At 43.7% G+C, this 12,299-nt stretch overlaps 2 protein-coding genes across 2 annotated transcripts in view; both read left to right on the top strand.

Moving 5' to 3' along the window:
- ARL8B (ARF like GTPase 8B) overlaps positions 1 to 1,763 on the top strand; it is a 63,110-nt gene extending 61,347 nt beyond the window's left edge. The window contains 1 exon segment of the mRNA XM_007453066.1: positions 1,714 to 1,763. Within this exon segment, the coding sequence (XP_007453128.1) occupies positions 1,714 to 1,763 (50 nt within the window).
- Positions 1,764 to 12,103: 10,340 nt separating this feature from the next.
- The window catches only part of EDEM1 (ER degradation enhancing alpha-mannosidase like protein 1), a 22,764-nt gene continuing 22,568 nt past the window's right edge, over positions 12,104 to 12,299 (top strand). The window contains exon 1 of the mRNA XM_007453071.1: positions 12,104 to 12,297. Coding sequence (XP_007453133.1) covers positions 12,125 to 12,297 — 173 coding nt within the window. The 5' untranslated portion in view covers positions 12,104 to 12,124. The remainder of the gene's footprint in view (positions 12,298 to 12,299) is intronic.

Raw genomic sequence — 12,299 nt, 5'->3', positions numbered from 1 at the left:
CAAATATAATATCCTGAATCTGCTCCATGCTATTTAAAGAAGTAAATGCAAAAGAGACATGAAGTTAAGCATTATGTGATATCAGTTTATTGTATTAATTTTTGCAGAGCTAATGTCCGGCTGTGCATTATAACAGGATGATGTTTTTGAAATAAGACTTTACAAAAATGGGTCTATAGGCATTATTATGATTTTGCATGTGTCAAAATCAAAATATATTACTGCAGTATGTTAGCTCTCTAAAGGATAAGCCCAGAATACCCTTTATCTACTTAATGTCTGTATTAATTTCCTAGGACTGCCATAGCAAAGTACCAGTCCTCCTTAGCTGCCTTGTCCTGTCAGTCTAAGTGCCTTTCCTGGCTATTCTCGGCCACTGTAGCTTCAGTTGCCACCTCTACGATGCTGTCTTGCCAGTCTCCATCTCTTCCTCAGATCTGTACAGATGAAACTACCTGCTGGACATCTCCATGTGCTACCTTCTCCATCTCAAACTTGGTGTACCTACTGCCGAATTCTTAGTCTTTTTTTCTCAAGCCTGTTCTTCCTTTAGCTACTGTTAGTCAGCAGCTCCATGACACACACACTTATTCAGGCCAGAAGATTCTTTCTCACCCCCTGCATTTGCTCAGTCCTGTTAGGTTCTATATTTTGAACATGCTCCTCATTTTATTCCTCTCCATTCCTACAGCACTTGATTTGCTTCAGGCCTTTGGCCCTTTCCTGTTCCTCTTGTGATAGTCTCTATACTGGCAGCCTTCCAAGTTGCCCTCCTCGGTTGCCATTGTTGAACTTACTACAATAAACTTAACAGTTTACAATAAACAGTATGGTTTCCCTGCTTAACATTCTCCAATGACTTCCTGTTGACTTGAGAATAAAATCCAAACTTCTGAGCATCTTAGAATGGCACACAAGGTTATCTGGCTCCCTCTAGGCCTGTGGTTCTCAACTGAAAACAACTGAGCGCCACAGGGGACATGTGGAGATAATCTGGAGCCATTACTTGTCACAGCTGAGGATGGGGGGTGGTGATAATGGCATCTTGTGGTCAAGGTTATAGATGTTGCAGAGTATTCTACTATGCACAGCAAAGAATTATCCAGCCCCAAATGTGAAAAGGCTTGAGAACCCCTGCTCTAGCCGTAGCAATGAGTGGCACCCCCCTTACCCATCCCTGTGCTTCAGCCACATCTTATCACTTGTAATCCAGCCAGAGCTCCACATAGTTTCATGCCTCTGCTTATTCTATGAGTTTTGCTCTTTCTTTTGCCTGGAATTCTGTGGAGGCTGTCCTCCAAACCCAGGCGACTACCTGCATGTTTTCCAGCATACTGAAAGCTCCTCGAGGGCAGAGAGTGGTTTTCCCGTCTCTTTGCATCCTGGAGCTTCACACACAATACCTGATCTTACAGTCAATCAGTAAACTTTTGAATGAATAAAGGAAGGCACAAGCTGTTCTGTACACAATTTAGCTTTTAAATTGGAGACTCTTCAGTCTCTCGTGTTTCCAGATTAACCTCTTGAAGGTCAGGGAATGAAGAATAGTAGGATAGATACAGGTATCTATATAAGTATAGTAGTATAGAGGCAGAAAAGAAGAGGGCAGGCCCAGCATATGCTTTGAAATAGCTGCGTTTTAAATATTCTCTGATATTTAGTTTCTTAACTTTGGTATCTTAACCTCTTCACTTTTTTCCCCTCCGTCTTTAGATATCACACTTCAGTGGCTTATTCAACATTCAAAATCTAGAAGAAGCTGAAGCATCTCCTGAAGTCTTCCAGTCCTTCCTGGCTACAATCCTAGAATTATTGTCCGTTCCTCTGAAGTACTTCCCAGAATATGGTCCTTCCTAAACCCAAGAAATTGCCTTTTTCAGAGTTTATTTCTCATGTGCACTGCTGAAGATGTGTATCCTTAAATCCTTCATAAAGAATCAGCTAGAGTTGTCATGATAAAGTCAGCACACAAAAAGGCTTCTTATACATACTTGTCTTAAACAGTGTGTAGAGCTTTTTTAAAAAAAACACACTTTTGACCATCTTAAGTCAAGAAAAATTGCATATTTCTGTTCTGGTCTTTCTGGGCCAGGTTTTTATATTGGTTTTCAGTAAATGTCTGTCTGTGATATTTCATTATAGAGTCCAGTAGCTTAATACTGATACTGACTTGATACAGCATGAAGTTTCTAGTGCCACACACAGTATTTAGAAAACCTTTAGCCTGACTCATGTGGGATAGAAACAAAATGTTTACATATCTCACAAATGCATGTGAAATGTATAATTACACCTTAGGAATTTAAAAAATGGTCTGCAAAGAGTGAATAGAGGCACCAGATCAATGTTGTTGTTCCTTCTTTACACTGGCAAGATCTTGGGCGATGAATTTTAAACACATTCTGCTTTCTGAGAGTTCTTCTCCAGATAGCAGTTGGGGGTACGGGAGGAACTGAGGCATGCTGTTTTGTATCTGTCCAGATCATTACTTCTATATTTTTTCTTTTCTTTTTCCTGGTTCAACACACTTTTTTAAGGGGTTGGGAATTGAAGATTTTCTCAGAAGCTTTCATGAATTTAGAGCATTCCAGCCAATATAATAAACGTGTTAAAATGTCAGACTGTTCAAACACCTGTCTGTTCTTTCTCTCTCCAGTCACTAAACCAGTGCTGCTGCATGACACTCTAACTCTTGACTTTTTATATTCAGTCATAAAGTTGACTTTCAGCACAATAGATACTTATAAACAAATAAAAATTCTTATTTTTCTCTCTTATCGATGCAAGGTTTGGCACTCTTTTGTCTGGTGCCATTAGACATCTTGTTTATTGTGACAACTCTAGACCTGCCTGCTTTATCTGATGTAATCATGCACAACGGCTGCAGGTTGTTGAATAATCACACAGAGGTGAGGAAGTGATGCTGTCTGTTGTTTGCTTCTATGATACAGAGATGTATAAAAACTTACCTGAACATGTTTTGTAGTTTAGTGATCTCCATGCACATAAAGGGACATATTAAAACTGGAGCACTTGTAAATTGTTACGTAGCCCACTGTAGTAGATAAAACTCTATGGTACACTTGCTTATGTGTTGCCTCACACTATGTGTGATTTTGTTTCTTTTGTTAAGCAGCACTCATGTAGACAGTGCATTTCCAAACATGTTGAGCACTCAAAGTGCAGTCAACAGTAAGTTCTTTTAATGATACCAGTTTTAATTTATAGACTGCCATGGCCTTAATGATATTCTGTACAAAATACTGCACTGTGTTGCACAGACACTATTTGCTTTTCTCCTTTCACATTTTTATGAGTAGAATCTTGGCTTTGAAAATTCTGTTCTTATTCTTTGAAGCATGTTGCGTACTTCCCTGATGGGATGGTGGTTCTGTACATGAAGGGATATTTAAACTCGCTCCTGTACTTCAGCACCATTAATGGTCCCTGTGAACCGTTACAAAGAATGCGGCAATTTGCTTGTGCCTAAAAGGAGGAATCAGAACTAGAATGTGTGACTCTGTGGGGACCGCACAGGTTCATTAATTGACCTACAGCTAAACCGTAATGTGTTTGTGTGTCTGTTCATTGCTTCCAGGGTTTCAAGACATCCAGACACTACTACCAACGTTTTCCTGTGCATTAACCTCTGCATGTGGAACCTAACAGTTACTGAACTTTGTAAATATGTGAATTTTTTTATTTAGGTGGATGCGTTTTTTGTCTGTTTACTGCTCTTCTCAGCTTTATTCAATAAACTTGCATTTTGAGGGTTGTACTGACGGTTTTAACTTAAAATGTCCATCATGCCGGAAGGTGCTGACTTTTTTGGAAGGGGGTGGAAAGAAGGTTACCATGAGCAGGGTCTGTAGACCATGTGCTAGAAAGAAATCAGCTCAGCTCTTAAAGAATTGGGTCTGTGGGCTAGTTAAAATAGAAACAATTTTAAATATCTGTAGACCATGTGCTAGAAAGAAATCAGCTCAGCTCTTAAAGAATTGGGTCTGTGGGCTAGTTAAAATAGAAACAAACTTTTAAATATCCACAGAATTGACCTTGCAATGGGGCGGGGGGGTGGGGTGGAGGAAATGCTACTGCTTGTAAACTGTCATAATACACCAAATTTAGGACTTTTTAAAAATAAGTATTGAGTTAGTTAAGCATTTTGTAATCTGGTTTTAAAAATCATAACAAAACTATTAATAAACTGAAATTACAAGATATGTCTACTTGCTGACTTCAGTTCCAGAATGAAAAGATTTAAAGTATCAAACCTGGTAGTTTTCCCCAAAGAGGCACACTTTTAAAGTAAAACATTTGACCTGTTTTGTATAGTATGTTATCTTTTGCACTATAAAAGTGAACGTTTATCCCCTCAAAGCTCTTGGGGAAACGATTTTATGTATTTTTACTCAGAGAAGTTCAACTTGGCTCTTCCTCTGTATGCACGCCATCCTTCTGTGCAGCCAAATTGTGTTGGTCGGTTGGATGTGTGATCTTGAATTTCTAGGATAGAAGTACTTGGGTATCAGGTTTAAATTCTTTTATTGAATCAGTGGAGCCATTTAGTCAAGCTATCAGTTTGCTTGTTTTCTCAACAGCTTCCTATAAAGCGATTTTTAAAAGAGGAGTGTGTTGAGGGTGTGGCTGGGGAGAGGATATACGTTTAGCTTGGTTCACCCTGATTCTGAGTCTGGGTTTGCTTTCAAAAATTGAGACTTGTAAAATTAGTCCCTTTGGGGACTTCCCGGGTGGTCCAGTGATTTAAGACTTCGCCTTCCAATGCAGGGGGTGCAGGTTCGATCCCTGGTCAGGGAGCTAAGGTCCCATATGCCTCGCTGCCAAAAAACCAAAACATAAAACAGAAGCAATGTAACAAATTCAATAAAGACTTTAAAAATGGTCCACATCAGGGCTTCCCTGGTAGCGCAGTGGTTAAGAATCCGCCTGCCAATGCAGGGGACACGGGTTCGAGCCCTGGTCCGGGAATCCCACGTGTCACGGAGCAACTAAGCCCGTGCGCCCCAACCACTGAGCCTGCGCTCTGGAGCCCGCGAGCCACAACTACTGAAGCCCACGTGCCACAACTGCCAAGGCCCGCGCACCTAGAGCCCGTGCTCCGCAATGGAGAGGCCACTGTAATGAGAAGCCCGGGCACCACAATGAAGAGTAGCCCCCACTCGCCGCAATTAGAGAAAGCCTGCGCGCAGCAATGAAGACCCAACACAGCCATAAATTAAAAAAATAAAAAGTTCCACGTCAAAAAAAAATCTTAATAAAGTAAAATAGTCCCTTTGATTCTGTCAAGTAAATTGTATGTATTGGACTGTGTCTGCTTTTGTGTTTATTGTTTTTGACTGAGGAACTAATTGCCTTGTGTATTCTATTCATGCAGGATCCAGTTACCCTGAAATCTTGTTGCTTTGGTAATTTCAACCTCTTGAGGGGCTGGCGGATTGAGAACTGGAGCGGCTAGTTTACTGTAGCCAGAACCATATCTGTAATATCCAATTGGCTGAATGCTGTTCTCTAAAAATGTGCCATTGGGGGAACCACCATGTTCAGTACGTGAAATATTTTCATTTTGTTAGAAACTTTAAAGGTTGTACCCTCAGCAGCATGTATATCAGTGAAGATACTTGAAAAGGAAGACAGTTAAAGCAAACACTAGGCTTGCCTGTCTTCCCTTCAGTTTGCAGTTCTACAAATGTACAACCCACGGCAGGTGCTTCCTGTTGATTAGTAAATATCCTCCACACAATTTCTGTTTAAAATTCAGCTATTAATAAAAGTGGGTACTTCTGTAATTGCCGCTTCTTGAATGTTCTTAGGAAAACAGAAGCAAGTCATTGACATGCTAGACAGACTCAATGGAAAGTTCCTTAATCTGAGCAACAGCAGTAGTCATTCATTATTCCATCTCATTAACAAGCTCTGTGTGAGGTAATTCTATTTTAAAATCCCAAGGTAGCTGGTGATTTAGGTAATGCAGATTTCCTGGCAGGAATCAGGAAGGGGAGGGGACCTTAGCCTCATTTTACTGGGGCTTGCAGGTCTTGCATTCATAAAAGGGTTGTGGTGGGGAAAGAATTGTCAGCTTAAAATGCTCACTTGGTTCTGTCAGGAGTGCTGGATCGGCATTTAAGAGAATGAATTCTTTGCTCTTAACTGATTGTGTGACCGTGGTGAGTTGCTAAACCCCCTCTGGCTCCGTAGTTTTCCATTCTGCAAAATGAAGAGTAGAGGATTTCTAATATTATTTCTCCTCCTCACAGGCTATGGTTCTAACAGCCTGGAGATTTGGCTGGTGGTGAAACAGAAAGCAGGGAAGAGAGATGAAAAAGCCCACTGCTCCTAGTGTCTGTCCTAGTGATTGTGTTAGTGTTGCGTGTGTTCCTGCTGCTTGAAAATAATCCTGAAGCCACAGACATGTTTACATTTTGTAACTTTTATTTTAACATAGTTAAGGGCTGGAGATCACAGACATTTTACAGAATGATGTAATAACTTACATTTTGTTCGAAGGAAATGCTGTAACCACACGGGCTTATACTTTGAAAGCCATTTAAAAATTTTAAAGCATTTCTCCCAGACTGCAGAAAAACGTGTATTCTGGTATACAATGTGGAAAAATATAAACCACAGATATACTACCAATTTGGGGGCAAATGTTTAGAGTGAGTGTTTTAACACTTTATAACTGCTGTGTTGCTAAGTTCTGCTAAAATTTATTTAGAGCTTGGAGAAACGGGCGGCAGTTAGAAAATAGTCCTTTAAAATAGCAAGTGGGGGGAAATTCCCCAACAAAATCAATGTATTCCCTTTTGAACATGGGAAATAGAACATCAACAGATTGCTAATTATGTCTCCAACCAGCTCTTATATAATCCACAGCTTTGGCCTACCCTCAGTTTTGTACAGTTTGTATCACATAGTGTACAATCTTGTTTCTACATTTTCAGAGTCTATCTTTTTGTTTGTTTTCAGTATGCGGGTCTCTCACTGTTGTGGCCTCTCCCGTTGCGGAGCACAGGCTCCGGACGCGCAGGCTCAGCGGCCGTGGCTCACGGGCCCAGCCGCTCCATGGCATGTGGGATCTTCCCGGACCGGGGCACGAACCCGCGTCCCCTGCATCGGCAGGCGGATTCTCAACCACTGCGCCACCAGGGAAGCCCCAGAGTCCATCATTTTTATCTACTGTTATCCAGTACATGAATTAGATGACTCCTTTTTCTATTTGTATCATCCCCTAAGGAAAAAGAAATTGTCATACCATGAGCCAATTTATGAAATTGCTAGCTCTCCTCTCCCTTCAAAGAAGGGTTAGGAACTTATTCCTACTTTTTCTGGACGCGTCAGTAACTTAAGGGCTGGGGCATGGCACGCGAGTGGTGATGAAAATCAGTTCTCAACGGAAAGTTTCAGTGTTTGATTTAGTGGTATAGTAGTTAGAACATGTGGGCAAGGGACTTCCCTGGTGGTGCAGTGGTTATGAATCCGTCTGCCAATGCAGGGAACATGGGTTCGATCCCTGGTCCGGGAAGATCCCACATGCCTCGGAGCAACTAAGCCCTTGTGCCACAACTACTGAGCCTGTGCTCCACAGCCTGTGAGCCACAACTACTGAAGCCAGTGCACCTAGAGCCTGTGCTCTGCAACAAAGAGAAGCCACCACAGTGAGAAGGCCGTGCACCGCAATGAAGAGTAGCCCCCGCTTGCCGCAACTAGAGAAAGGCCGTGCACAACAACGAAGACCCAACACAGCCAAAACCAAATAACTTTATTTTAAAAAATGAAAGTGTGGGCCAGAAAGCTCATCACTTTTTCTCCAAGTTCCATTTACTTTTTGAATAAGTTGATTTTTCATATGTATGTTACATGTTTCAAAAATTGAAAATACATAAAAAGACATAGGAACTCTTGATCCCACCCATGACTGAGTAACCACTCTTCCACTACCACCTGGTGTTATACGTCACCCTTATATCAATTTCTTATTTATCTTTCTAGTGTTTTATACAAAATACAGGAAACAAATAGAAATATATACTTTTTTAAAAGTCTCTTGTATAGGAGGTATTTGAACATAGCTTTTTTCCACTTGCTATGTACGAGTGATATTTCCACAGCCCTATGTAGAGAATTCCTCATTTTCTTTGACAGTAGTATGGTTCCCATTTCATTGTGTGTGGTTTTCACTGTGTCGGGTTTCCATAATTTATTTAACTGGTCCTTATTGATAGACATTTGGGTTGTTTATATAATCTTTTGCTTTTCTTTTCCTTTTAAATTTATTTATTTATGGCTGCATTGGGTCTTCGTTGCTACACGCAGGCTTTCTCTAGTTGGGGCGAGTGGGGGCTACTCTTCATTGTGGTGCGCAGCCTTCTCATGGCGGTGGCTTATCTTGTTGCGGAGCACGGGCTATAGGCGCACGGGCTTCAGCAGTTGTGGCTCGCGGGCTCTAGAGTGCAGGCTCAGTAGTTGTGGCGCATGGGCGTAGTTGCTCCGCAGCATGTGGGATCTCTCTGGGCCAGGGCTCGAACCCATGTCCCCTGCATTGGCAGGCGGATTCCCAACCACTGTGCCACCAGGGAAGCCCACATAACTTCTTAGAGTAGAAAAATCCCTCCTTTTTATAGACTACTTTAGTCCTGATATTTAATATAGGAAGCTCTGGGACTACCCTTTAGGGTCATCAAAGGGCCAGAGCGGGCTTCCCTGGTGGCGCAGTGGTTGAGAGTCCGCCTGCCGATGCAGGGGACACAGGTTCGTGCCCCGGTCCGGGAAGATCCCGCGTGCCGCGGAGCGGCTGGGCCCGTGAGCCATGGCCGCTGAGCCTGCGCGTCCGGAGCCTGTGCTCCGCGACGGGAGAAGCCACAGCGGTGAGAGGTCCACGTACCCACAAAAAAAAGAAAGAAAGAAAGGGCCAGAGCTTTTTTTCTGGCTTTGCGGTTTTAGGAAACTAGTGCGTTGATTCACCCACTCAGCCTCACAAAACTGATCCCCAAAAACTGTAATGTCTATTTATTTACAGTGGAGGATATCTTTAAAGGCACTGAAATAGAGGTAAGCAGTCATCTCCTTCAACTATCAAAGTAAGAGGGTGATTGAATTAGGATGACCTTTTGGGATGTAACCCAAATCACAGATTTAGGACCTTGATGTGTGGAAGCTGGAACAGGTTGAGTTAAATAGAACTGGAATTAGTGGAGGATTCAAAGCTTTTTCAACTGTTCTTAGACTGTGGTAACTTTTAACCCTTGTCCTGTTTTATGCTCGGTTGACTTAGACACATTTTTCTCCTAAAATAGTGCTTTGAAAATTGTAGGGGCTTAGTTATTTAATTCATCCAACAGACCTCAGCCTTATATGTTCCAGGTACTTTTACTAGTTGCTGGTCTTAACACAGAGTAGATGAGTAGTAATAATAGGCCTCACCATGTATGTGGCACTGTTGTAGGTATGCTATATACAATAAAGAATTTAATTCTCACAACCGTATGTGGTAAGTACTGTTTTTATCACCCTCATTTTACAGATGAGAAAACGTCCTGAAAAGTAACTTCCCAAGGTTACTCAGAGGGCAGCGCTAAGATATGAACACCTGGCAGCTGGACTTCTGAGTCTGGGTTCGTAGCAGTTACCTCTTTGGCGTCACCCATTTTTACCACGGTGCAGTTTAGTGTTCTTTTTAATCAGTCCCCTGATGCTTTTGTGAGCTTATGTGTGGAAGAACCTATCACAAAACAGTCTCTTGAGTTGATTTTTAAGGTTGGGTTTTCTAGTTAGATATGGGTGTTGTTCCAGTCTTAGCCACATTTACCTTCAGGGGAGTCTAGTCTAATCTAAAGGGCTAGCACAAGATTTTCGTTGTTGTTGAGTTTAATTCGAGAAGGAGGTATTTTCTGAACCTGGCCCCTAAATCCTAGGCTGTGCCTTGCAGGACACTAGTGTCAGCATTGTTGCTTTGGGAAGAATAGTGAAGGACCAGTCTTTCTTTGCTTTGAGGGCCAGCTAGTTACAGTAAATTTCTGGGACTAAAGTGTGAGAAAGCAGGGCAGTAGTTCTTTTTCTGCCTAGAGCCAACTAGCTTGGAGGACTTGAGACCCCCAACCTGAGCATATAAGGTTTTCTGCGAAGATTAAATGAGTACACGTGAAAGTAGTTTGAAACTCGCCAGACATATACAGCTGGCAGGTATTGTCAGTTTGACCGTGAAAAGCATCTTTCAAAAGTTAGATGGTTTTCTCTGGTTAGGAAAAAAGATTTGTTTTTATTAGACCTTGTCTCTAATGTGAAAACAGGAGCTATTATCAGTGTGGTCTATAGTTGACTGTGGTGAGTTAAGATTTGCAGTAAAATAACTTAGGGAGGAAACATACAACGAGGTCCTTAATAATCACGTTCAGTTTGCAAGTTCCAAGAAGGCGGATCTGAAAGTTGAGGATCAAGCACTGATGTTGGACTTTCAGCAGGGTCCCTAGGTGCCTTTCACAGAGGAAAAGAATCTGTATAGGCAAAAGACCCACGCTCCAACTCTTTACACTCTTTTCAGTGCTTGGGCAGGCCTATCTCAGGATTTTGGACAGGAATACGGCTCAGCCAACAAAAAGGGCCTTACTATGTGCCCGCTACCTTGTGTTAGAAATCAAATGTTTCTTTGGGTTCCTTCTCAGTCCCCATTATACCTCCTCTGTGTTGCTAAAAGTCCTCTGACTCTGAGAATGTGATGAGTGTGCCACGTGACAACTTTATCATCCTTAATCACTCCCTTGGTCACTCAGCCAATCTCTGATTTGAGCCACCCGTCAGGCCTTGCTTCCCAAGCTTTTCGGGAACCTCGGTATATAAGAGGCACATGGTCTAAGCTTATGGAGGGCAAACCTTAGCAGACATTTTCAAATGCAGCAAGCAAAAGAAAACAAAACCCCTCAACTGCTGAGTCATCACATGAAAGCAGTAGACCTTCAGAGCTGACATTTGCCACCTTATTAATTATGGGAAGCAGATACAGAGGGGTAAAGTGACCAGGAATCTATCCCACACCTCAAAGGATAGGTCACTGCTACACTGTACAGGAGAGATGGTGGCAGTGGGAGGGGCAGGAGGGGACATGATTAAATAGATCTAGTAAAAATACTTCGGTGGTGGCAGCGGCAGCCTTCACTCCTACCGCTGTTATCTTTTTTTTAAAGATCCTATTTCCGAGACAAAGGCAATGTAACCTAACTCAATATTTCCTGAGATTGCCAGATGCTAAGAATTGCTCAAGAACACTTGTTATACACACATTCTCGGGACACTCCATTGGAGTTCGTTAGGTCTAGGACAGGACCTGGGAACAATCACCGTGAGCAATTCTTCCAGGTTAGGGTGTTTCAATAAAAAACGTGTTAGAAGACTACAAATTAGGATGTTTTAACAAAGAATTCAGGATACCGTTTTGTGCAGTCTTAAGCTTAATGATAGATAGTATCATCCCTACCACATAACATCCCCTACCACATAGCAAATTAAAAACCCTGTCCTACAGAAATGTCCTTTTTCCTCCTCGTTCCTTACGTCTTTTATTTGTCACCATCCCTAACATAGAGGTGGAGTAGTTTTCCTCTCTCCTAGCTCTGGGAGAAACAGGCTCTACGCGGAACCGGTTGGGCCCGGGGCCACGTCCCTGTCCCGCGGCCGTCCGCTCCCGTGCCGCGCTCCCATTGGCTGAAAGTTCCCTCGTCCGGAGCCCGAGCGGTCCCTACTCGCCACGCCAGCCCATCCGAATCCTCCCGCCCAGGGGGCGGGGCCAGGAGGGCGGGGCGGAAGGAGGGGTGGGGCCTCGCGGCGCTGGAGACGTACGGGTGGCCTATGGCGCGGGAGGGAGTCCACTGCCGCGCTCCGCGAGGCCGGGCCGGGGCCGGGCCAATCCGGGCGACTGGGCGGGCGAACGTGGGGCTTGGCCGGCCGGGCCCGAGGTGCTGGGGGTGTGGGGATAATGGGCCAGTTCCTGGTGCGTCAGCAGGGAGTTCCTTGAAGGGGAAGTGAGCGGAGCTACTGGGTGGACGTGGGGTGCGGTGGTCGGCGGGGAAGGCCCCCCGCGTTTGTAAATAATGCCCGCGGCGCCCGCGCGACCATGCAATGGCGAGCGCTCGTCCTGGGGCTGGTGCTCCTCCGGCTTGGCCTCCACGGAGTGCTGTGGCTCGTCTTCGGGCTGGGGCCCAGCATGGGCTTCTACCAGCGCTTCCCGCTCAGCTTCGGCTTCCAGCGCCTGAGGGGCCCAGACGGCCCCGAGTCTCCCGCCTCGGGGC

The sequence above is a fragment of the Lipotes vexillifer genome, unplaced genomic scaffold (genome assembly GCF_000442215.2).
Source record: "Lipotes vexillifer unplaced genomic scaffold, Lipotes_vexillifer_v1.1 scaffold1105, whole genome shotgun sequence".
In the NCBI taxonomy this organism is placed as follows: Eukaryota; Metazoa; Chordata; class Mammalia; order Artiodactyla; family Lipotidae; genus Lipotes; species Lipotes vexillifer.
The sequence above is the reverse complement of the archived record's forward strand: the minus strand, read 5'-3'. Positions and strand labels throughout refer to the sequence as shown.